Source organism: Notamacropus eugenii, chromosome 3 (assembly GCF_028372415.1).
Source record: "Notamacropus eugenii isolate mMacEug1 chromosome 3, mMacEug1.pri_v2, whole genome shotgun sequence".
NCBI lineage: Eukaryota > Metazoa > Chordata > Mammalia > Diprotodontia > Macropodidae > Notamacropus > Notamacropus eugenii.
Window position 1 is genome coordinate 152,586,131 of NC_092874.1, and position 26,852 is coordinate 152,612,982.

Here is a 26,852-nt window from a genome sequence, read left to right on the forward strand (position 1 = left end):
GTGCTATAATGGAAAGAACACTGGATTTACAGTTTGAGGACCCTTGGTTCAAATCTCTATTCTGCTACTGTATATCTTGGTCAAGTCTCTTAACCTTTCTAGGCTTCAGTTTCCTCATCTGTAAAATGAAAGGGTTAGATCAAACTACCTCAAGACCAGGGTTAGACCAGACTCTATCCCAATTCTAAATCTATGTTTCCATGGTTTTATCTCTATCAAAGCAAGAGGTATTGGAATTTTTTTTTAAAATATTAAAACCATGATCCGAAGTTCCATTGTGTATTCTTTCCAGCTTCAGTTCCTCATTGTTATCAAATCTTTTGAAGTATTAACACCATTAGATGTCTGAAAGACTAGCAAATATTCTATAGGCTAGTAAACTCAGAATTGTGCATCTATAGAATTAAATCACATACATATTCCTTTTCTTTAAAAAAAAAAAGTTGTATATGTTTGATTTAACTGGTATCTTGGGGAGACTTGCTATTTTGGGAACTATAGTATGTTTAGAAAGACTGTATGTATCCATGGGATGAGGGTGACATTTTATTGTACTCCATAAGTCTTCACAGTATATGTAATAATAACTGAAGTTTGTATAGTCAGCAGACTTTATTAAGCAATTGACATGGGCTGGCAACTATTCTTTAATAGTTAAACCCCTTAGCATTCATTATCTTATTTGATCCTCACAACAATCCTGTAAGGTAACTGCAATATATATGTATTATCCTCCTTTCATAGAAGAGGAAATCTAGGCTGAGGGAAGTTAATGGATTTGCCCAAAGTCACATATCTAGTAAGTGTCTGAGACAGGAATTGAACTTGGGACCCTCCTGGCTCCAAGCCCAGGTCTCTTGCTATGATATAGTGATGAATGGGTGGGATTGATATATGGTATGTCTTCAGGTTCTTTCAGTGGATTCTGTAACAGAAGAAAGCTCTAATATGACCTTTTTGTTCATCCTTCACAGAGGGCAGAAGAGGGCAGAGACTCTTATCAAACTGTCTAAAAGGAAGAGCCTTTTCAGACCCTTTAATCAAAGCAGCACTGAGTCACACTGGATTCCATCATTGGGAAGCCTGCTCTTCAGCTTGCAGCATTTTTTCTTCTGATTTGGGTAAATAGTAAATAAGCAATATTTTCTTTAAGCCACATCATCATTATATTAGATCTTGTCTTCATTAAAGAAGAACCTAAGATACACAGAAGTCTGAACTAAACATGGTACTTGGTTTGGTTTGGTTTAGTTTAGAAAAGAAATATCAGAGAGAATGACCTCACCAGCTCAACATCCTCTCATTTTCCTTCATTTGGATCAGGGTGTGATTTAAGTGGTCCTTGGGGAGAGTGAACTTTGGACGTTCCTTGTTCTTATGAGACAGCTGGCAGACTGACCAGTCACGGGAACCAGCAACTCAGTCTGATAACAAAGACCACCAGTCTTAGAATGTCATTGATATATCTAGAGAGCAGAGACCAGGTCTGTGACATTCTTTTTGTGCAGTGCCCAGAATGGTATCATAAGCCACTGGACATGTCACAACTTTTGATGATGATGAAGCCTGTATCTTATATGAATCCTATAACTAAGTATATGATATACAATTATATTCTGTATTATATAAGTATGTGTATATATATATGTATTTGCATGTGTATTTATAAAATGAAGCCAGATTTTCTAAAAGGTAATTCAGTTCGAATACAATGAACCCATTCTAGTGTTACATGCATGAACAATACAACTTTTAACATTAGGTATTTGAGTTTTTTACACTGCTACCCAAATTCTCCTGATTTCTTGAAATTTATTGATTGTAAAAATGAATAAAAATCAGCACTTTTCTAACTCCTTCACATCAGTTGTAACTCCCCTAACCTATTATTTACTATGAAAACCATTTCCAAGGCTAGAAACAGATTAACCCCCACAAAAGCCTAAGTCACATTGTTGAGAATTCCATCTAGCCATCAGAGACTTTAAGGTACTATATCTATTGAAAATAGATTTAACTCAACTTTTATCTCAGAAGACATCATAGGAAATTCTCCATTTTATCCCTCCTCTGGTTCTTTGGAAAGGTGCAGTATCCCATCTTTTGACTTATCCCATAATACCTAGCAGAGTACTTAGCATCCAGTAAATGTTGACTGACTGACTGACCAATCAGGTTAGATATACCCCTGCCCATTCCAGACAACTAGAAGATTGTTACCTCTCTCTGTTAACACGAGGCAGTGTTTAACAGCCTTTTGAAATTTTCTCCATGTGGTCTATGAGTTGTGGGGGTGGGAGGATAAGCAAGTGAGGTGAAGATGACTGCTTTGGTCACTGCTGAAATGTGAGCTTCCTCATTCAATATGAGATAAAAAATGATCCTCACACCTTATCAACAGTTGTAGACTATTGGATTACCAGAAACAAGGTAGGAAAAAAGAGGACATTGTCTATTTAATCTGCTGCTTCGATCTGCATACTCTATCCATCACTTTGTATCTGTTGTAGGTATTCACACTTTGAATAATTATCATTTACATTTAAAGATTTCACCTATTGGTTTGTTCTGTGTTCATCTGCTTCCTACTTTCCTCCGTTTCCCAAGTCATCCATGCAAAGCAAAGTGCCAAGTATATATGCATTTACATATTAATACAGTTAGAAGATACAAACAAAAGAAGGGATAGGGAAAGGATGAGAGGAGGCAGAGAAGAAAAGAATAAATGCCTTCTTCAGTCATGACTTGAGTTTTAGCAGTTGGGTTGCTCTAGGAATAGCGGATTTTCAACCTGTTGTTAGGGGTCTTTGATAAGTTATAGCCTGGATGCCATGAATAATTGCCTCCTCTAAGACTGCCTCAGGAGAATTTACCCACCAAGAGTAAATTCACCCTCCAGGCCTTTATTAATTTGCAGACCTATTGCCTGCCAGTGGTCACCCTCTACTAACTCATTCTACTTAAGTGACTCCCCCAGTTCATCACTGCTCAGAGATACATAGCATGCAAATAATACTTACCCTTGGATGCATAGCATGTAGATAATAATTTGTGTTTGTACCTTACTCCTTAGTCTTCTGGAGAGCAAGAGCAGCTCCTGAGTACAAGTAAAACTCTCCTCTCATACACCCTCAAAAGCCAACTTCAGCATATGGCATACAATTTTTTATTAAGGATAGGGATATGAACTAGACCGATTATTTTGTAATAATGTTCATATTCACACAGCTAGTAAGTATCTGAAGTATGATTTAAACTCAAGTCTTCCTGAATCCAAATCCAGCAGTCTAGTTGCCTTTCCATGCCATTTCATTGGTTTTGAGAACTCCCTCTATCAATGTGGGTCAGAACCTTCTCTGAAATTTACAATCTGAATTAGCTGGAGCACCTGGAGACTGAGTGAATTACTCAACATCACACAAAGCCAATTTCCTATACCATGCTGCTTCAACATATGACTAGGTTACAAATCAGTAGAATCTAAATTAACCTTCACAAGCTACAATGGGAAAATCATACTCTATTACCTGAGATAGAGAGCAGGTTTCAAAGTAAGGAAAAACTTGGGTTAAAGTTCTTCCTCTGGTTTATACCGTCTTTCTGAACCTGTGCAAGTCACTTAACTTCTTGATGTTTCAGGGAGCTCTCTTAATCCTATCTGATTCTGTAAACATTAATTAAGTACCTACTATGCTAAGCTCTGGAATAAAAAGACAGCCCCTGCCCTCTAGGAGTTTACAGTCTAAAGGATGAAGATAAGGTGTTCTCTCCTTTACTAAAGGGAATATTCTCATCCAGGAATTCCCTTTATCAGTGATTTTTCCAACCAGACATCCAGGCTGTCTTTGTCTGTGAATGTACTGCCTTGTGGTTTCTTCAGCATCTGTAACTTTCCTATGTTACTAAATGATTACTATTTTAGCTGACCTATCTCCCCTATTCTTACCCATTTACGCCCACATTAAATCATCCCAGGATATACCCTTTGCACATTTTTCTTTTCTCTTTCATAATAAAATTCAGTGTGGTATATTGAATAGAGAGATGACCTCAGGAGGTCCTGGAGCCAGGAAGACATGGCTTCATATGTGACCCTGAGCAAGTCATGTTCCCTCTGTTTTTTCTTTTTTAAAAAAATCTGAACAAGTGACCTTTCTGAAGGATCAGATGACCATAACCTATGAGAAGAGCCATATTTGGGGCGGGCAGCTGAGATTTTGCCCAAGGGTGTAGACAACCTTTTATTCCTTTGTCAGGTAGAAGCTGCTAACAGTTGCTCTATGCAACTATCTTAAGACTGTATGTTGCAGAGAAGCTGCTGACCTGCTTTCTTCACTTGGATATTTTCTATGCCAATGAAATGACAGATTTAGCCCCTATCTTCATTCCTTTCCCTCTTTAAGCCAATTACTTCTGTCAATAGCAATTCTACTTAAGTAGAATGAGTTAGTAGAGGGTGACCACTGGCAGGAAGTAGGTCTGCAAATTAATAAAGTCCTGGAGGGTGAATTTACTCTTGGTGGGTGAATTCTCCTGAGGCAGTCTTAGAGGGGGCAATTATTCATGGCATCCAGGCTATAACTAATCAAAGACCTCTAACAACAGGTTGAAAATCCTCTATTCTTAGAGCAACCCAACTGCTAAAACTCAAGTCATGACTGAAGAAGGCATTTATTCTTTTTATAGCCACACTATAAAATTGCACAGCACTTTATATGCATTATCTCATTTGATCCTCACAACAATTCTATTATTGTTACCCCTGTTTTACAGATAAGAAAACTGAGGCTGAGAAATTACAGGATTATAACTAGTATCTGAGGTAATGACTCTAAGACCAGCATTCTGTCCATTAAGCTGTGTTGTCTTTCCCCACATAGCCTGAATCTAAAGATATTTTATTTTATTAGATGATAAACCACTGAATTATTGGAATAGTTACCCTTCTAAGGCTGTGGAACCATGGAAGCTGAGTACTGAGCATCTCTGAAATATCCCTAGATAGAAAACAGATGGTGCAGCTTTTAAAGACAGCATTATACTAGCAGAATACTTCATTACTAGATCAAATGCATTTAATAAACTTCAATAATTCTCTAGTGCCCCAATTATTTTGATCTTTGAGTATCTGGTAGGTGAGACTTTAGAATATAATCAAAAATGAACATATAGTATCAAATATCAACTCCTCTGGCTTATTTTCCAGGCCTTCCATAATCATATTTCCTGTTATTCTTCAATATGTGTCTCCTGCTTTTGTCAGGCTGGCTTCTCCCCTGATTCTGTCAACACCCCATATTTACTCTATCCTCTGCCTTTATCTCCTTTCCAATGTGAAAAGCCTTCCATCCAAAATTAATTCAATTCCTAAAAGTCCCATGAAACTTTTCCTAGCCAATTATGTTGCTTCTTCTTTTAAAAAAATAATAATAATAATAATAAGCAACGACTATGAATGAGCCAACATCCACGATCTTCAAGAAGTGCCACAACTAGAGAAGGCAAGAGACTTGTCCAAGGATACTGACAACAATTATGTTCCTCTGGCAAATAGAAGCAGCTAAGCTTAGTACCTAGTTAGCCATAATGATTAGTTAAAACTAATAGCTAACAGATGACCTGATTCCACACCCATCTATCTATGACTACTCTAGGTAGGATCATCTGCCTTCCATCCCAGACTTGCTAGCTATAATGTCTCCAGAAACAGCCTTGTGGTATCCTATATCCCAAGATCTCTCCCTGAGGTTGCCCCCCAAAAGACTGAATTTGTTTTTTAAAAGTTTTAAAAGGTACCTTTCATACTACTTGGCCTAATATCACTTTGTGGTACTTTCTCTAGACACCAGAATTTCTAGTTATGTAGTTTTGTCTAAGGACAATAAATTATGGTAATGAAACTTAAAACAAAAGTTTATTTGACATCTTTAATGATAGAGTATCCTTTTGTTTCATGAAAATTATAGAAAAATGGTAAGCATTTCACAAAAAATTACAGTAATTAGTTTTTACCTTTCCACAGTTAGTCAAACTGTTTTTTATTTTCTCACTTTTAGTTCTCTAGTATTAGTATAATTTTCCTTGAACATTACATTTAATCACTATCACCTTTTAACACACAATCACGTGAATGTACATTAAAAGACAAAAGTATTAGATTTTGCTTCCCAGTGGCTACCATTCTCTTGCCTTCCAACTCCCTATCTTTCCTTTATCATTCCCCAATTCTGAAATTTTTTAGAGTCAGCTCCCATTTCACCAGTCATCTTCTGTGGTTCTTTCCTTACCTCATGACCATCACTACTACTGCATGTGGTGTGGGGTAGGGAGTTAGGGGGGCATCATTAAGCAGCTTTTGCAACTCTGTTACCTTAATCCCAAACTGAGTATGTGGGTGCAAAAAAGCCTAAGCTACCACATACTCTGAGTTATGAGATTTTGGATTGCCTGCCTGTGACAGCATAATCACTATGTTTTCGATGGAAGAGTTTATTGGATATATTTCAGGGCATCTGTGAATTCGGATGGGAGAGAATTTACATTTTTATTTTTAGTCATCTCTAACCAAAATTTAGCATTTCTTTCCATTTTTTAAAAACAGTATTCTGAGAAAGGATTCACAGACTTTACTAGACTACCAGCAGGGGTACATTACCCTAAAAAGATGAAAAATCTTTACTTGAAAGGGTTGGGAAGAGGAAACACAAACCAAGAAGGGAAAGCAGAATGGCATGGTCATTGTAGACTCTTGGAGCTGTTATATCTAGATTCTTGAGCAAAAAAATAGGAGAAAAAAAGGTTGAGATTAAAAAAAAAAAAAAAAAAAGGAGAAAGGTAAAGGTAAGGAAAACACCCTGCTTTCCTCTTTGATCCATCCCATCTATAGGGCCACATTTAGGTGTTTTGATTTCAGATAAAAATGAAAAAATACTCTATACCACAAAAATTTTCCCTCCTTCTCACTCTTCTACCACTTTGATCTTTTTTATTTTCAAAAATGTTTTTCTTTCCCCAATTTCAGATAAAAATTAAATTTCAATTAATTTCAACAAGCAACTTGACAACTGGCGTGTACATTTCTGTACATAGTAACATGGGAACTATGAGAGGCAACATGGCCTAATGGGAATTGAGCCAATTCTGGAATCAAACATGAATTCAAGTTTCATCTCTGACCCATATAGGGGCAAGTCATTAAACCTCTCCCCAAGAAATTCCTTAAGACTGTAATTTGTAGAACAATTGTAATTCTTCATTGGTTGATAAAATCATAGATCCAATCAAAAGGCATGCTATCAATTGTCCACTATTCCTCCTTTGTTAGCATTTTAGCATCCAGCTGTTAGAAGTATGTTTGTATTTATGACCAATATTAAACTAAAGTATAAGAAATAAAGGTTCCATGAATTCTTCAGTGCATAGGACTACAGTGGAATATATGCCAATAAAACTAACAACTTAAATGAAATGAATGAATATTTACAAAAATATAAAATAGATTTAGAGAACAAGAAATTGAGAACTTAACCCAATACCATACTCAAAAATTGAACAAGCCATAGATGAATTAACAAAGGGGGAAGAAGGCCTAGGACTAGATGAATTAACAAATAAATTCTATCAAATATCCAAAGAACAATTAATTCCAATGTTAAATAAACTGTTTCCTAAAATGAGAAAGGAGGGCATCCTACCAAATTCTTTTTATAATAACAGCTATTGTCTTGATATCTAAACCAGAAATAACCAAAAGAAAATTACTCCCAGTGTGGAAATGGACTCCTAATGTGGAAGGTTCTTTTATCAATTCAGATCTACCATGATTTAGGAGATAAGTAGTTGCCTGAGACACAAAGCAGTTAAGAAAACTTGTTCACAGTCTCATAGGTAGGATTCAAAACCATGTTCTTGTTTCCAAGCATAGTACCCTATCTGCTATTTCTCTAAAAGATGGGATAGTCATTGGGGGAAAATAATACAGTCTCAAATGTAAAAACTCTATATATGCATACATAAAGTAAAAACATTTTAAATGTTTTCCCAGTTGTAGACATTAAAGGTTACTGTGTGAGTGCACTGTGCACTGTGTGAGTTATAGATGAATACTTGCCTTTCTGAATGGATCCTATCCCATGATCTCATTTCGGCAGGGAGTTGACCCTGATTTTAAAAGTAGCTCACTCTTACAGGATGAATCTGGCAAGAGAATATCTATCTGTTGATAGTTTAGATCAGCCTAGCTAACTGTGAAGAACCAAAAACGTGGCTACCCAGTGATAAAATTTTTCTGCCACAAAAGCTCATGTCCTATACTATCTACTAAGGCATGAGTCAGATCCATATCAACAGAAGGAATATCCATTCCAGTAAAACCATAGATCTTTCAAAGTATTGAAGAAGGGAATGACCTTTCTTGTCTGACTTTTCAAGGTTTGGGAATTAGTGGTTAACTTGATTCTCTTTTCTTGGATCAGATGCCATAACTATGGCAATTGGTATAGCAGATAAGTTTATATCAAAAACTGGGCATAAAAATTTTAACTTCGAAAAAAATCTTCTAGATCATCTTGTCCAATAGTTCTCAAACTTTTTGTTCTTAGGACCCCTATATACTCTTAAAAATTATTAAATACCCCAAAGAGGATTTGTTTATGAAGATTGAATGTATTGATGTTTGCCATATTAGAAATTAAAATTAGTATTGGTTCTAAAAACAACTTTGACCTTGAGGTCCCTTTGAAAGGATCCTTCCCCAGACCATACTTTGAAAACTGCTGAAGTCCAACCCTTTTTTTATACAGATGAAGGCCCATAGAAGTTAAGCAAATTAACCAAAGATATAGTTAATGTTAGAACTAGAGCTTAGAATAAGTCTTTTAAGTCCTAATTGAATGCTTCTTCCAACTCCTGACATTAACTCTCTTTTGATTTTTAAGTCAAAATGTGGAGGACTTTTCATGACCATTTTAATATACAAATAACTTTTTTATCGACTCCTATTTTGGATGAGAAACATGACATACATTTGGAGAATTTTTGCTAGTTTTCATTTTTATAGTTTCATCGTGGAACATTATTGACAACTTAAACCATACATACAAAATCTATAAAAAGTTCTGTTCTCAAAATACAGTGGTATATGCACTGTTAAGTAAAAGTTTAGCACTGTTCTTTTGCTCTTTATACTGACAAAATCGTACTGCTTTGGATATAAATGAATACTAGTTTTCTAATATCTGTCCTAAAATATTTGTTTAAGATGCAAACTTAAAAACCACACCAGGACTTGTTTTTATCTTTGCTTTGACTTTATATGTGACCTTGTGACAGTTGTTGATCTTTGTGTCAGTTTCTTATCTTATTAAATGGTGGTCATATTTTTCAATTCAATAAACACTTATTAATCTCTCACCATGTACTCTAGGGATACAAAGTCAAAAATAAAACTATCCCTGGCCTCACGAAACTTTAATCCTACTAAGTGGGAGCAATATCTGCGCAGGTAAAGAAGATGAAGTCTTTTCAAGAGGGAAAGAGCAATGTTGATTCCCAAAGGAATTGATTCCATAGGACTTTGCACATGCTCTGAGCTTTGAAAGAAGTTAGGGTGATTAAGAGGCAAAGGTGAGAAGTAGTTTTATTTCAAGAATGGAGCTAGGAATGTCAAATATCAAATGTAGGTCAACTTGGGTATAACAGTATATGTAAAGGGGAGTAATACAAAACAAGTCTAAAAAAAATGTGTGAGTCCTATTATGGAAGGACTTAAATGCCAGGGTATAGTTTGTATTTTTTTTTCCTCTTGAGGCATTAGGAAACTCCTGGAGGTTTCTGAGTAAGGGAGTAACAAAGTTGTCCTACATCTTATAAGGGAAGAATAATTTGGTGGCTGTGTGGAGCATAAGTGGAAGAAAAAAGAGACTGAAAGCAAGGAGATGAGTTAGGAGGTTGGCTGAACATTCCAGGAGAATGATATTGAGGTAGTGATATAGAGTAGAAACTCTGAGATTGGATAGAATAAGGGATGGATGTCAGAGATAATGTGGCAGAAGAGTAAAAAAGACTTAGCAAGTGATTGGATATGGAGAGTAAGGGTGAGGGAAGAGTCAAGGATGATTTCAAAATTATATACTTGGGTGCTACCTTTAATAGAATTTTGTTGTTCAGTTATTTCAGTTGATTCCAACTCTCCATGATGCCATTTGGAGTTTTCTTGGCAAAGATACTGGAGCCATTTTTTTTTTTGCCATTTCCTTCTCCAGCTTATTTTACAGATGAGGAAACTGAGGGAAACAAGGATAAGTGACTTGACCAGGGTCACACAGCTAGTAAGTATCTGAGGCTAGATTTGGACTCAGGAAGATGAGTCTTTCTTACTCCAGGCCTGGCACTCTATCCATTGCACATATTCAATAGAATATATTTTCCCAACTATCCTTATAATGCAAACTGCTTTATTGACTGAGCCACCAAATAGAGGTACACAAGTGAGAATTTTTAGGCCTTTGTTTTTTTATTGGTAAAATAAGGGGACTTGGACATCAGGAGTGGGGAACCTGTGGTCTCGAGGCCACAAGTCCTTTAGGTCCTCAAGTGTGTGGCCCTTTGAATCCAAACTTCACAAGCACTTGAGAACCTAGAGGGCCACTTGTGACCTCAAGGCTGCAGATTCCCCACCCCTGGAGATGATCTTTATGGAGCCTTCTAGCTCTAAGTTTCCATGATTCATGTCTCCTCTAGTATGAGAAACTTTTTAAGCACTCTCCTTTTAAGTAGAAGCAGTAGCAGCAGCAGCAGCAGCAGCAGCAGCAGCAGCAGCAGCAGCAGCAGTAGCAGCAGCAGTAGCAGCAGCAGCAGTAGCAGCAGCAGCAGCAGCAGCAGCAGCAGCAGTAGCAGTAGCAGCAGCAGTAGCAGCAGCAGCAGCAGCAGCAGCAGCAGCAGCAGTAGCAATAGTTAACATTTACATAGTGCTCACTATGTGCCAGGCATTGTGCTAAGTGCTTTACAATTATTTCATTTGATCCTCACAGCAAAACTGGGAGGTAGGTGCTGTCATTATCCCTATTTTACAGATGGAGAAACTGAGGTAAACAGAAGTGTCTGAGGTCAGATTTGAGCTCAGATTTTCCTGAATTCAGGCCCAGTATCTATGCTCTGCACAACCTATGTGCCCAATGATAAAAGGAAGTTAAATCTGCTAGGAGCTTTTATTTCTTCCCTGAAATATTTAGTGATGAAAATATTTTGTACTGGTATTGGATGTGTCTTGATTTTATGTCAGAATCAGACCAGAAATTTGACTATCTCACAAAAGTCACAACCTCCTCTCTGTTATTTCTTCTTACCTACCACAGTGATATATAATTGCAGTCAACCCCCTGAAAGCCTGTGGTGAGTTAGACAACGGTCTTGTTATTCAACACCTCAAGTTCCTGAACTACTTTGCCACCCAGCCTAGTTGATAACAGGGTACTGATAGTCTTTGGTGTTTAATTATTAAATCATTGTTGTTGAGCATGAAAATTATTCAGCAGAACATTGCATTTCTCTCCCTTTTTTCTCTCTGTCCTCTTCCTCAGTACCAATCATTATCTTATCCTAGCTGACACATCTCAGAAAGGAAAGAAAAAAAAAATCTTTCAACTGATATACATAGTATCCTAACACTACAAAAGACACTAGTTCCATATCCCTTCCTTATCTAGTGATAGTACAAATTTTAACCCTTTTTTTAAGCCTACCTGGGAGCAAGAAAAAGGATATGACCTGAGTTCATCTGAGGCTTTCCCTAATTTAGGCCTTGATAGAATCTCTGTGTTGACTCAAAACTGAATTTGATTCTTCCTCTTTCTTTTCCACATAATGAAGTGGAAAGTGTGCTACACTTGGAGTCATTAGAGGCCTGGGTTCAAATCCTGCCTCTAGCTTTTATTAGCTACGTGACCACAGACAAGTCACTTAACCCAAGTTTTGTCATCTGCAAAATGAGGAAATAAGTTTTGTAGTCCCACCTCCCAGGCAGTCTGAAGGCCAAATGAGAGGATGTAGGTCAAGCATCTGCAAACTTTAAAGGCCAGTGTAAGTATCTATTGTTATTTATCATTGTTGTTATCATCATTCCGTCTGAGCTGAGATACCAGCTTCTCAGCTGAAGCTTTCCCTGTGCTCCCCCTTCACTACTAGCTTTCTCCCTCTCAAAATACTTTGTGTTTATGTGTGTTGATTCTCTATTCTGTATCACTGTATGTATGTTGTTGTCTCCCTGTTCACTCTTGAGAATGGAAATTGTTTCTTCTTGAATTTGTATCCTAAGTATATAGGAGAGTACCTGGCACATAGTAGGCACTTAATAAATGCTTGCTGATTGATTGATTTGGCTCCCACATCTTAGGGGGCAAATTCTGATGTGTTCCCCTTAATCAAGCGCTAGACATAGAAGTGTGTGTAAATTTTACATTCTCAAGAAATCAGTCTTTACCACCCAGCTGCTACCTCTTTATTCTGTCCCTCTTACAGACTCTCCACATTGATTGTACATCAAGTCCCTGCAGGGCAGGAGTTCACAATTTCTTGCTCAAAAATTTATACTAGCATCCTAATGCTTCTCATATTAAACTGAGATGCATGCTTTTTGAGCTTCAAGACCCCTTTGTTAACTGCCCCTGCCCACCTAATTTACTATTCTCATTATTTCTCAAATTCTCCAGCTGAAGAAGCTCCTTATTCCTTACCTTTTCCTCCATATCTTTACACAAAGCATTGTCCTCATTTAGAACATACTTCCCCTTCCTCTTTATCAATTTATTTACTTCATCTCTTTCAAAACACTTCTCAAAGTTCAGTTATTCCGGGAAGTCCTCCTTGAGTAAACTCATATAATCTCTCATTTAAATTTTTGTAGAATTTTATATAATTTTTGCTTGCTCACCTGATTCTTTCCAAATAGAAGTCTTGTATTTTCTTATGCATTTTCCTGTCTTCCCAATTAGGTTTTAACTTCCTTAAGTTCAGTAGCTGTTTTGGGGAGGAGGGGGTGATGATGGATTGCTTTTGGGAAGGGGTCAGGAAACCATGCCCTGAGAGCCAAATCTTGTTGTAGAGAACTAAGAATTGTTTTTACATTTTTTAATACAATAAAATTTTCTGTTAAAATGTAGAAATCATTCTTAGCTTGAAAACTGTACAAAAACTGGAAAAAGGCTGGATTTGTCCAGTAGGTCATAGTTTGCCCTCTTCTACTGTAGAATCTGAGGTGAGGTCTGAATCTCAAATCAGTCTCAGACACTCACTAGCAGTGTGATCTTGGGCAAGTCTGTTTGCCTTAATCCATTGGAGAAGGAAATGACAGACCACTCCAGGATCTTTGCCAAGAAACCCCCCTTCAGGATCATGAAGAGTCGCACCTGTCTGAACAATACAACAACAATATTCTAGAATCTGGAGACAAAAATTAGATGTTTCATCCTAGATTAATATGGGGACAAGTGACACTGGCAGAAGCAAGCTGGGTAGCTTTTTTTTAGGGATTATGAAGTGTGGATAAAGAAACTTTTTATTGTCACTGTTGGTTAAGCATAGGAACTCCAAAAGAAAGGGGGAAATAGGAACACACTGTTCTTTAAGGGATGATTTGTAAGCATTTTGGAGAAGAAGCACCAGGAACCATGAACAGGCCGACCTCGTATCCCTTGGATAGGTGTGGGGAGGGTTACTAGACTATCAGTCTATAAGTTTTAAGTGCCTACTATGTGTCACTGTTCTGGGCACTGAGGATACAAAGAAAAAAAATGAAACAGTTACCACTTTCGAGAAAGCTATATTTTACTGGGGGAAACATCATGAAAACATATAGTTACATACAGATACATCCAAAGCAAATACAATGTAACCTTTAGGTGAAAGTCACTAGTAGTTAGGAATGCAGGGAAGATGCCATATAGAAGGTAGTACTTGGGCTGAATCCTGAAGGAAACTAAGACTTCTAATTGGTGAGAGTAAGGAGGCATGAGAGACAACCAGCAGTACAGAGTCAAGGAGCTGGTGGACCATAGGATGTATGGAGTAGAGAAGTATATGATAGGGTAAAGGTGTGAAGAGTTTAAGTGCCAAATAGCAAAGCTTATATTTGATGTAGCAGTAATGGAAAGTCATTGGAATTTATTGAGAAGATCAGGGTAGGAAGTATAGCTTCGTGAGACCTATGATTTAATAAAAATTACTTTGACAGCAGGGTGGAGGGTAGTGAGAATGAGGAATGAGGAGACACTCTGAGACCAAGAGAATGGCAAGGATAAATTAAGTATTCAGAAATTCACATTTCAGAGTGTTAGATGAAATCCCTCATGTTATCCTGGTGGACATGGTGGAGGAATGTGGGCTAGGTAATAAAATTTAAATAGATCTGGAACTTGTTGAGTAGAACCTAAGCTGTTGTTATTAATGGGTCATTTCAACTTGGAAGTAGGTCTCTAGTGGAACAGCATAGAGATCTGTACTTGGCCCTAAGCTGCTCAAAAATGTTATCAATGATTTATTTGAAGGTAATGATGACATGCGTATCCGATTTCCAGATGAAACTGGAAGGTATAGGTAACATGTTGGGTAATAGAGCTAAGCTCCAAAAAGGTTTTCAAGGGCTAGTCATCAAATAAGATGAAATTTAATAGAGACAGTTACAAACTGTTCTTGGGTTCAAAAAATCAACTGCAGGAGGCAGCCATACTCCTTCACTAGAGAACTTTAGACAGAATCTCAAAAAAACTACATACGTCTTTCAAGAACCCAGGGCCACCAGCATCCAGAGAGTGTGGAGGATATATGTTTATTTTTTAATGTTATATTAATAGACCCAGTTCTGCTTTTCTAACTGCCTCTTGAACATATCAATATTGATGTCCCACAGGCACCACTGAGTCAGAATGCCCAAGACTAACTTTTAATTGTCTCCCTGTCTCCTTTACAACTTCCCAGTTTCATCTTCACAGTAATTGGTGTTCAAAACCACAGAACCACCTTTGCTTCTTCCCTCTAACTTGTGACCAGATCCTATCAACTCTGTCTCTATATTATTTCTTGAATTTATTTCATCTTTGCTCACATTGCAAACCATTCTAGTTCAGGGCTTCATCACCTATTCCTGGGCTATTTGTCACTCCTGGTCTCTCTGCCTCTAGTCTCTTCTTCTCTTCACACAGTTGCCAAAATGGTCTTCTTAATGTGCAAGTCACTTCTTTGCCATTTCCCTATTCAGAACTCCAGGTGACTCCCTACTGCCTCTAAGATAAATTACAAACTTCCTAGTCTGATGCTTAATGCCCTTGGAAGTCTGGCTCCAATCTACTTTTTCAGCCTTTTGTCACATTATTCCCTTTCATTATTCCCTTTCCTTTAGCCAAACTGGTGCCCTGATCTGTAACATGCTATCCCTTGCATCTTTCTGCAGTCATACAGACTGTCTCCCTTGGCTATAATACATCTCTGCTGTTTGAAATCTTTCTCTTCCTACAAGGAAGAGCTCAGCTTACCTCTTCCATGAAACCTTCCTCCAACTAAAAGGATTGTTTCTTTCCAGAAATTTTCCTAGTCAATGTGACACTCTTTTTTTTTCCATTTTCTAAATGTTTGTTGAATAGTTAATATGGAAATGTGTTTCATGACTTCCCATGTATAATGAGTGTCACAATGCTTGCCTTCTCAATGGGTAAAGGAGAAGGTGGGGGGAAAGAAAGAACATGAAGCTGAAAATTTAAAAATGAATGTTTAAAATAGAAATTTTTAAAAAATCTTTAAAAAATAATAAATGCTCGTTAACTTACTGACTTTTTCCCTCTTCTGTTGTTTTGTCTTATATGTATTTGTGTACTTCTCATATCCCTGTAGTAAACCATAAACTCCTTGAGGGCAGGACTGTGTCATTTTTCATCTTTGTATCCTCAGTGCCAGCATAGTACCTTACAACAAATGTTTGTCAAATTGTTTAGCTGAATTAAACAGGCATCATGGCCTCATTGATACCATAGCCTCATTCCATGGGTTTTCTTTGGACTTCTGGTGTAAGAGAACTTTATGTTACTTGTATACTTTTTAACATTATAAATCATTATAGAATCATTCCTATTCAGAAAAGTAAAGGAAATGAGATAGAAAAATAGATTCAGAGGAGATTCATCTAAGATCCATTTAAGTTGTTGCAGAAGTTCCGTATTAAGTGGACTGCCTGTGGTTTGAATAGCTTTGCCTCACTTATTACTGAAAAGTAAATTGGGACCCAGTACAAATGTAATTTCATGATCCATGTGACTAATTAAAATATTTGAAAAATGAACCAAATTCTCCCAGTGCCCAAATTGGTTTAGGTCAGGTGTAGTTGTTTAGAAGAAAGAAGTAGTATTCAAAATAACATCAACAAATTAGATAAATGAACCTTCAGCATCAAAATTATAAACTGTAGTTTCATATATCAGGTGGAAAATTTAAAGGAAAAACAAACTAAAATACACATTGGTTGGAGACAAATATAACTAAAAAGGAGGAGGTGAGAAGATGTTGAGATCATAGTAGCTTAATAGTAGTCCATAGCAGTCGAGACTGAATCAGACACATAAGCATACATCAGTGGACAGAGCAATAGGCCTTGATTCAAGAAGGCCTGAATTCAGAACTGGCCTCACACACCAGCTGTATGACCCAGAGCAAGTCACTTAACATGCTTCAGTTTCTCCATCTGTAAAATGGGGATAATGATAGCACCTACTTCCTGGGATTGTTGTGAGGATAATAATATTTATAAGGTATTTTGCACAATTTCTGGTACATAGGAGGTGTTATACACTAACTGTTACCCAAATACCCAGTTTACTTTAAGGTCATGGGAAAATAAGATAGGGAAAATTGCCAAAAGAAGGGAATAGAAAATAGAATTTATAATGAAACATTAAAAATAAATTGGGGTTGATACAAATATATAAAAATAAAAGTCATTCTCCAATTAGTAAATGGTCAAAGGATGTGAACAGTGAATTCTCAAAAGAAAAAATGTAAATTCTCAACAGTCATGTGAAAAATGTTCCAAATCACTAATAATGGAAATGAAAATTAAAACAATTCTGAGGTTCCACCTCACACCTATCAGAGTATCAAAGAAGACCAAAAAAGAAAGTGATAGTTGTTGGAGGAACTATGGGAGAAACATACTAATGTACTCTTGGCCCAATTATTCTAAAAAGCAATTTAGAACCATACTAAAAAAAAAAAAAGACACTAAGTTGTACATGCCCTTTTATTCAGTAATATCATCAGTAGGCATATACCCCAAAGACATCAAAGAGGGAAAGGATCCATATATACAAAAATAGTGATAGCAGCACTCTGTGCTGTCAAACAACTGGAGACAAAGCAAGTGTCCATCAATTAGGGAATGACTGGACAAATTATGGTATATAAATAATGGAGTGTTATTTTGCCATAAGAAATGACAGAAGAGATATGTTCAGAGAAACTTGAAAAAAATTGTGGAAACGGATGTGGAGTGAAGTCATCAAAACCAGGAGAACCATGTATAAAGTGATTACAACACTGTAAAAGAAAACAACTTTGAAAGAATTCATATCTTATATTAAAGTAGTAAAGAATCCAGAAGAAGGGAGGGAGGTTGGGATGAAGGAAGAAAGGAAGGAGTGAAGGAAAAAAGGAAGATGTTTTTCAGCTTTTGGCAGAGAGGTGATGGATTCTAGGTACACTATGAAACATTTTCATAGACAATCAGTGTATAAATTTGATTATACTTATTTGTTACAAGAGAGAAATTTTTATTATTTAAAGGAAGAATCAGCGGAAGGTACTGATAAGGATGCAAAAAAAGAAATAAAACATTTTTAAAATATGCAGAAGAAAAAAGTTCAGAAGGGGACCCAAGCAGTGCAATATTGGTGCTACCATGTCAAATTTAACATATACTTTTAACGATACCATTTATTGGTAAGAGAGATTTGTTTTATATACAATCCTCTTTTCAGTTCTTTACATATGGAAAAGTTCATTTTTGTTGTCTGCTGAGCTTATAAGACAAGAAGATTTGGAGGAAAGCAAGAAATGTATATAGGTAATCATTTAGATAAGTATAAAGAATAAAACAAAAACTTCTGGTATAGAGAAAATTCATGTTGTGTAATATGTTATTAAAATATTTGTACTTTCCACCATAATTATTACAACTCTGAAAAAGCCCAAAATGACTTAATTATTATTAGAAGCAATAATAATAAATTGGGTCATTTAGTCTAAAAGGAATGAGCTGAAGGGTGAAGTCTTCAGGATATACAGAGTAGTAATAAAGAAGATGCTAACCAATAGCTTTCCATGTCATCAAAGAAGTGGACAGTTGGGAGACATGTGAAATAAAGTTACTGAAAAGCTCCCGACCAAAACAAAAAACCTGTTAAACACTGGAACAGCCTGCCAAGAGGTGAGCCTCCTCTTGAGTCACTTGGGAAGATGATGCATAAATGTCTTTCTTATGCTACCAAGTGCATTTGTATTTGAGAGGGGTTGTCCTAGAGGACATCTAAAGATTCCTCCCAATTTTTCTAATTATGTCCACATACAACCAATCTTCTAAATTTCCTTTTATTTTTTCCCTTCACAGTGACATTCAAGCTAAGCTTGTCTACTCCTGACAATGAATAACTTCCAGGATACTATGGATCACACACAAGAAAATGAAATTCTTGTAGCAACCCAAACATATTGCGTGGAGCGACCCATCTATAGCTATCCAGTCCTACATGGGAAGCTACACAAGAAGGACAAAGTTTCTGATCCTATCGGAGATAAGATAAAACGGGCTTTAAGGTAGTATATTTGTACTTTGTATACAGGGAAAAGAGGGTTAAGGTATTTTATATAGTCTATGATAAGCCTTTGTGAGATATAAGACCAGTGGTATAGAGAAGTTGTGTTTGTTGAAATAAAGACAAATGAATGGTAAACACTCATAATTTAGAAAGTCATTTGTACCATTCCTGTTAGTGCTGGATATATGGGTATGTAAATAACAACATGTAGAAACATAAGCACATAGAGTGAGATCTTGAAGGGATTTTAGAGGTGATTTAGTCCAACCCCATTATTGTACACTTGAGGACACTGAAATTGAAAAGAGTTAAGTGACTCCTTTTAGCAGATGTCATCTTGAATAAAAATAATGCCATTTGAGACCCTTCCTAACTTAGCCCCCTCATGCCTTTCCAGTCTTCTTACATTTTACTTCCCACCATATATTCTTCAATCCAGTAACACTGGCCTCCCTGTTGTATCACAAAGTAGAAACTATCACTTGGCTCTGGGTATTTTCTCTAGCTGTCTCTCACTCCTGGAATGCTCTTCGTCATCTCTGCCTAGACTTCTCTGGCTGTCCCAACTAATATCTCCTCTTCTACAGAAAGTCTCTCCCAAACCCTCTTAATTCTAGTGCCTTCTCAATTTTTTTTCCTATTTATTGCCTATGTAACTCATATGTGTATATTCATTTTCTTATCCCTCCACTAAATTGTGAACACTTTCAGGGCAAGGACTTTTACAAAAGAGGTAAGTGCCTCTCTTTGTATTTCTAGCACTTACCACAGTGCCTAGGACATAGTAGGTGCTTAATAAATGTTTACTGACTGCCTAAGTGACAAGTGATTTCATTGGTATAGGGGATTTGCAGATGAGGAAACTTTCCCTACCAGTGTAGACTGGCATCTTTTCTGCAAATTATACTCTTAGAAAGTTGCCTAGAGCACTGAAAGATTAAGTCCCACAGCCATTCTATGTCAGAGACAGAACTTGAATAATCATCTTGAAAATGACTATTTTTCAAGTGCTTACTATATTTTGCCTATGCATAAGAGTTTGTGAACAACTGTCTCTGTACTTTCTAACTGTCAAAGTAACTATCCACATCTGTTCCTTTCTCCCTAGAATTGCCCTGTTCATCCTGTTTGCCCATCCTTTCCCTAACTTCTTCACCTTTTGTTTTATCAAAGAACCGCAGAATAAAAGGACCTCTCATTTTGGGAAGCACTTTACCTAGGCAGTAACAAGCCTAGAGATGCTAATATGCCCTTTAGCAAAATTTGCCCTGAAAAAACTATTTACAATATACCGCAGAATGTGACTGTGTTGCCTCCTAGTTTGATTGATAATCAATGTTTATATCTTTGATTACAGACCTATATTTACTGTTGGAAAGTAGGGATGCGTCAATTAGGCAAGATTCAGCCTGGAGTGTTTCTTTTAGCTCTACTATTCCATTAGCTCTAAGACTTGCCTCAAATAGTACATGTTGATACGTTATTGCAAAAATAAACCCAGACAATATCGAAGAAAATAAACAGGAAAAAAGAAGTAGTTCATTGCCAAAATAATAATAAATTCCAGTCTTTTACTGACACCTTATTAAGTCAGAATCCCAGTTTCTCAAACCCCAAATTGGTTCCAGTGGGATAAGTACTAACTAATCTTCATGCTAAAAAGACCTGTTGTTGAGAATTAAAAGACAGGACTCAGAAAAATTAGCTATGATTCTATTTTCTTACTGTTTCAACAGTCCTGCATCTCCAGGGCCCAACAGATCCCCCATTATTTCAAAAATTAGTACTGAAGATTTATTCCTTTTGGTGTGGGTGGCAAGGAATATAATTTTAATTGTTTTTCTTTTACATAGGAACGTTAATAGCAGTAAATAACGGAGTCATTCTGTTCTAATACTTTTTAATTTCTTTTAAGAATTAGAAAGGGATGTATAAGAAAATTATGTAGATTTTTGTATTTGTAATAAATATAGTCAGTTCTACTACTGAAAAGATTTAGGATCCTTTTAAACTTTCAAAAGTAGATAAGCACAACCAAAATAAGAAGAGAAATAGGAATAGGTATGATTTATATTTTTTACATTTCTGCTCAATTAAATGATAGACAGCAGGTTATATTAAAAGTAGCACTGTACTAGGAGATGGGAGACTTGGGTTCTGGAAGTGATATTTAAACAGTTTTTGAGGAAATTAAAAAAAGATGATGGGAATGATATAAAATGATATTTGTATAATGAATATGCATTATAATGGAACATAGAGGAAAAAGGGGAAAGTAATTAATTAAAAGCATGCAGTTTTTAGAGATTTTTGACCCTTCAGTACTACAGTAATTATACAGTCAGATACAAGGTATTAAAAACATGAAAGAGAAACAGTTAAAAATATACATTGGTTAGACACAAATTAGCAAAAAAGGTGAAAATGGAGCTAAGGCTGGACTTATTAACGGCATGATTTTGGATAGGTCATTTTACCTCAGTGTTCCTTCGTTATCTCATTTGCAATATGGAGATAACAAATATCCTAGATCAGATGATCTCTTGATTTCCTTTACACTTCAGAGATCTAGGATTCTAGGTTAGTGGTTTTTTCCAGAATACCTTTTATTTAATTAAGAAACAGTTAACCACTAGAGGGCACACTGTACAAAACAATTCACCGAACAATCAAAATGCCATGCCTTTTCTGTATAACAATAATGTCGACACATCAACAGAATGATTCATGAATTTTAAGTCTTATAGTGGTGATGACAGATATGCACTGGTCCTTACGTACTCTTTTGCTTGATTCCTTTATAACCTGTTGCAATCGAATTCCCCAGGATACATTCTACTTAGGACAATAAATTAGGTTTCCTGCTCTTATACCTTAGCCAGCCTCTCTTAGTCTTGTGTCCTCATCTCATGCCACCAAACTGTCTTTGACATCCCTTTCTACCTTTCCTCCTGAGTGGAAAAATAGGCATCATATCTGTCTTCAGCTTAGCTTACTCATATCTTGAGTCCAGTTTACCAGGCTTCTCTTGTGGTATTTCTCATTGGCTTCTAAATGAAAACTCTGCTGTTTTTCAGAGTCAGCTACAGATCCATTGATCATAGCACCAACTAAGCTTCCCTCATAAAGAAAATGGTTCTAAAAGATAAATCTTTCTCTATCTTGGTAAAGAAGGGTATGTTATCCAGAGCACAAATTTTGTGACTATTTTATTATAATAGAATAATTACAGGGCAGGAAATGTCTGCTGTTATGAATTTTACTAAGTTATATATTACTAATTTGTCTTTTATCTCTCTGTCTTTTCCAGTTGTACGCCTAAGAAAATAAGGAATATTATCTATATGTTCTTGCCCATATGTAAATGGTTGCCAGCTTATAAACCAAGGGAATATGTATTTGGGGACTTTGTCTCAGGTATAAGTACAGGGGTGTTACATCTTCCTCAAGGTTAGTAAAATACCATCCATGTTTATTCTATTATTTCAAACAACTGCCTACTTTTAAAATACATGACTTCCTTCTTTTTATATGTTCCATTAGAATTTGTGCTCATGTATAAACCATATTTTATATCACTCTCATTCTTTTTTTAACTATCTCTAAAAACTTTTTGAAAATCACTCCATGAAAAAAGAGTAAAGATGGAACATGGCATAGTAGATAAGGAGGCAACCTCAGAATCAGAAATGAATGAATGAAAAGACAATTTATTGAATACATAATATGCACAAGACACTAGACTCTGTGTTGGGGATACAAATAAAAAAGCAAGGTAGCCTGTGCTTTCAGTTAGCTCAGTCTAACTGAAATATATACATATACATAACTATCAATCTATATATACATATATACACACATATGCGTGCATACGTATATACATGTGTGTGTGCATATGCACACATACAGGTATTTATATGCACTCACACATAAGTGTATAAGTATACACATGCATGCATGCGTACATACATACATGCATGCATGCATGCATACGTAAACTGCCTTTGTAACCCTGGGCAAATCACAAAAACTACTTTGTATAGGATCCTAACTTGAAAACAGTCTCACATCTACATTGTTAGAAGGAGCTTCCTCACTGAAGACTCTGCACATCTGTGAAATCACAGGAGGTTTTAAAAAAAAAGCATATTTAAAAGAAAAATTATATTCAAACTACAGCTATATAAAGACAATGTTAACTACAGCTGTATAAAGAATACTAACTGCAGCTATGTAAAGAAAATACTAACAGCAACAAAATGTACGTCAAATATATAGGATGGCCCTGATAAAGTTTATATATATATACACACATATATCTTTGATACCTTTTTACAATTGGCAGGAAATAGATTGTATGGTTACATACAGTCATTTATAATTTTTTCTTTTCTTTCTTTTGTTCTTATTTATATATATGCATACATGTAACTGCTGATGTAAGTGAAAAATACAATTTATTGTATTCAAAAGAAAATCAACTAATTCTCACAAAGTTTCAGGATCATAGGAAATGGAGGAATGGTATATGGTAATATTGATTCTATAACTATAAAACTTGATGAGAGGACTCAGGTCTTACCCAGAGCCATACCAAGTCATTTACTCAACAGATACACGTTGAGTACTTGCTATACGTAAAGATGTACCTTTTAGAGGTCTTTGAGGGTTTTTTTCCAACTCTCTGATGCAAATTATATTTTTAAAAATGCAAGAACGTATCCCAAAGTCAGATATACTATGAAGAAAATGTAGTTCGAGTTTGAAGTGTTCTTTTAACAAGCAAATAAAAATATATAGCTGAATTATCAGTGAATAGAAAATGTTTTCAGGATTTCAGGAAAGAAGCTAAATTATCATCTATTGAATAGAATAATCTCAGTAGATCAGAGATAATAAGATCAGAAAGAATTGTAAAGGAGGAGGTCTGGACACTTCGGAATGTGAAAAGGAAAGAGTGAAATTTGAGAGACTTGAGGATTCCAGTTGCAGGAATAACAGAAAAATCTAACAAGAAGGGAAAAGAAGTTGGTAAGACCAGGAATGAAAACTGGAGTGTGTCTATCAAGATACTAAAAGAGTAAGAAGATACTAACAGAGGTGAGAATGGAAAGTGAGAATTCCAGAGGTGAAACACCTAACCAGACAGTTCCTACAACAGAGTTAGACCCAAGAGCTACAGGAAAGAACGACAAAAGACTAAGGCTCTTCTAAAAGTGTGTAGAGTAGGTATAATTATTTGATGACCTACATAGTATGTGCAATGTTTGCCTTTCTGCTTTAGCCAAGTAATTCTTTCTTAGAAGAGAAGGTGGATGCGCATGAGGAACGATTCTCCATTCTCTAGATTATCAGGAAAAATGAGGTGTTCTTTCAAAAGGTAGAATAAAAATGTCAACGTAGTAGATGGAGAATAAGAAGAAAGAGAAGGAGGAGGAGGAGAAGAAGGAGACAATAGCTACAATGATGGCTAAAGGAGATCATTATGCAGTACAAAGAGCACTGAACCTGGAGTCAGAGAACCTGACTTCTAATTTTAACTCTACTACTTAATACCTGTGTGATAAAGTCACTTAATCTCTCTGGTTTTCAATTTCCTCATCTGTAGAATGAGAGGTTTCACTAGATAATTTCTAAGGAATTTCTAGCTCTAATATAAAGTCCTAAATACTTTGGAGCGAAGTAATAGATATGAGATTCTCCTTAAGAAGAATGACCTGGACCATTCAAGAGGAAGTAGCTGTTTGTCTTCCAGGGAATGATGATATAGGTCTATATGTAGGTGCTGTCAGCTAAGACTCAGTGAAAGAAGAGATTAATAACGGTATTTGCTAACTTCATACTGAGGGCTACTGAGACTGCTGTCTGTCAAGTTGACAATAATAAGAGGATACTGTTGTCTTCTGGAAACACATACCTAAGACTGGACAGCAAACAGTCAAGCTAGATGATTCCACACAGTGGTCATGTCCAAAAATATGTCTCCTTCTGTACCTTTTGTCCATCACCTGTCTGTCAGAAGGTGGGTAACAGGCCTCATAGGTCCTCTAGAGATATAATTGGTCATTTCATTGATCAGAGTTTCTAAGTCTTTCAATATGTCTTCCTTGTCCCTGAGTACATCGTTCTCCAAGTTTTTCTCATTTCACTGTGCATCAGTTCATGAGTACCAAGATTCTCTGAAATCATGTCTTTCACTATTTCTTCCAGTGCCATAATATATGATTATATTCATATACATTTTTGTCACAATTGTTTAACCATTACCCAGCTGACTCTGATTGGCTGCAGAGGAGGAAGCGAGGCTGGTGACTTTGAACAGCCCTCACTTAAACAAAGAGAGATACATCCAACCTATGTGTTTCTTGAAATTGTTAGGATTTTCCTGAGATGCCTGTCTCTTTCCCCTTTGTTAGAATGTGAAATGTAAAAACTTCATCATCATGTTGGCCCTGTCAATAGTTCAAGTGTATTTAGTTTTCTCGGTTTCTCCGGAGTCTTGTGTTTGTATTTTAAAGTTCTTACTTAGCTCAGTTTTTTTTTTCATCAGGAAAGCTTGAAAGCCCTCTTTTTCATTAAAGATTCCTTTTTTTCCCCTGGAACATTAAACTCAGTCTTCTGGGGTAAGTTAGTCTTAGTTTTTACCTTTTGTCTTTTGGAATAGTGTATTCCAAGATTTTCTCTCTTTTATTAAGTAATAGGTACTGGATCTCATATGACAAAAGTGTCAACAATGTGAATGCAGCCTAAAGCACTCCTTCCTATGACACAAACCACACTGAAGTGTAACTGGGAAATATTTAGCAAAGCAAATAAAAATACAGTAAGACATAGATAATATTACATTTTAAAACTAAATCAGTAGGTGTCCCACAGGGATCTTTATGAACAAATTAATGGCTTCCCTTTTTCTTTGAGTTTTACACCACTGTGGTGTAAATCCTAAATGCTGTTCCTCCGTACTTTTACTCTTTCTTTCTGGCTGCTTGCTTTATTTTTTCTTTTGACTTGAAAGCTCTGGATCTTGGTGAGAAAATTTTTGAGAATTTTCATTGTGAACTTTTTTCTGGAGATAACTGGTGGATTCTTTCTATTTTGACTTTGCCATCTAATCCTAATCAATCTTAGCAGTGTTAATTTATGATTTCTAAAAATGTGGTATATAGGCTTTATTTTTGGTAGTGGTTTTTAGACAGTCCAGTAATTCTTAAGCTGCCTCTCTGTGCTCTATTTTTCAGGTCAAATTTTTTTAATAGTACGTATCTTATGTTTTCTCTTACTTTAAAAAAAAAACTTTTTTTTCCTAATATTTTTGTTGCCTCATGAAGTTACTGAGATCCATTGGGTTCATTCTCATTTCTGTGAAGTCCATTACTTGAATAATACTTTTCATATACTATTCTGAGTTCTTATTCTCCTTCCTGCAGAGCTTGCTCTAATTCATTTCTTCTAGGTATTCTAGGTATGTAGTCCTTGACAGTAAGCCATTGTTTTCTTTGAGTCTCAACCTGTAGTTGTTGTGAAGTTACTTTCTTCTGAGTTTCTCTTTTGACTTATGATATTAATAATTATTATAATATATAATCATAATATATTAATTTTACTAGTTAATATTGTAAATTATAATAACTCTTGACCTGTAATATTTCTTCTTGTCACTTGATATCTTCTGTTTACTCATATCGCCAATGTCAGTTCCTAATTTGCCATTTTTGTCAGGCTCAGGCTTGATCCCCTGCTACACTCTGGAATGTGGGGTAGTTAGATCCTGTTAAATTCTACCTGCACTTTTCAAATTGCTGCTGCTGACTTCCACTTCCCCTCCTGTTTCTGGACTCAGAGTTCTGGCATTGTCTCCGTCAGCTTTGTGATTAATTATCCCTAATCAGCATACTATTCATAGACTACTGCTTCTTCTCCTTCCCTGGTGGTGTTTTCCTACCAAAAAACTCCCTGTGGTGTCTCTGGTCTTTACATTGCTGTGGTCTACTGCTCCCCTTG

The 26,852-nt window shown here is 36.1% G+C and overlaps 1 protein-coding gene across 1 annotated transcript in view; it reads left to right on the plus strand.

Moving 5' to 3' along the window:
• Positions 1-18,608: 18,608 nt before the first annotated feature.
• SLC26A5 (solute carrier family 26 member 5) overlaps positions 18,609-26,852 on the plus strand; it is a 46,480-nt gene continuing 38,236 nt past the window's right edge. Inside the window, exons 1-2 of the mRNA XM_072653139.1 lie at positions 18,609-18,849; positions 22,162-22,301. Coding sequence (XP_072509240.1) covers positions 18,677-18,849; positions 22,162-22,301 — 313 coding nt within the window. The 5' untranslated portion in view covers positions 18,609-18,676. The remainder of the gene's footprint in view (positions 18,850-22,161; positions 22,302-26,852) is intronic.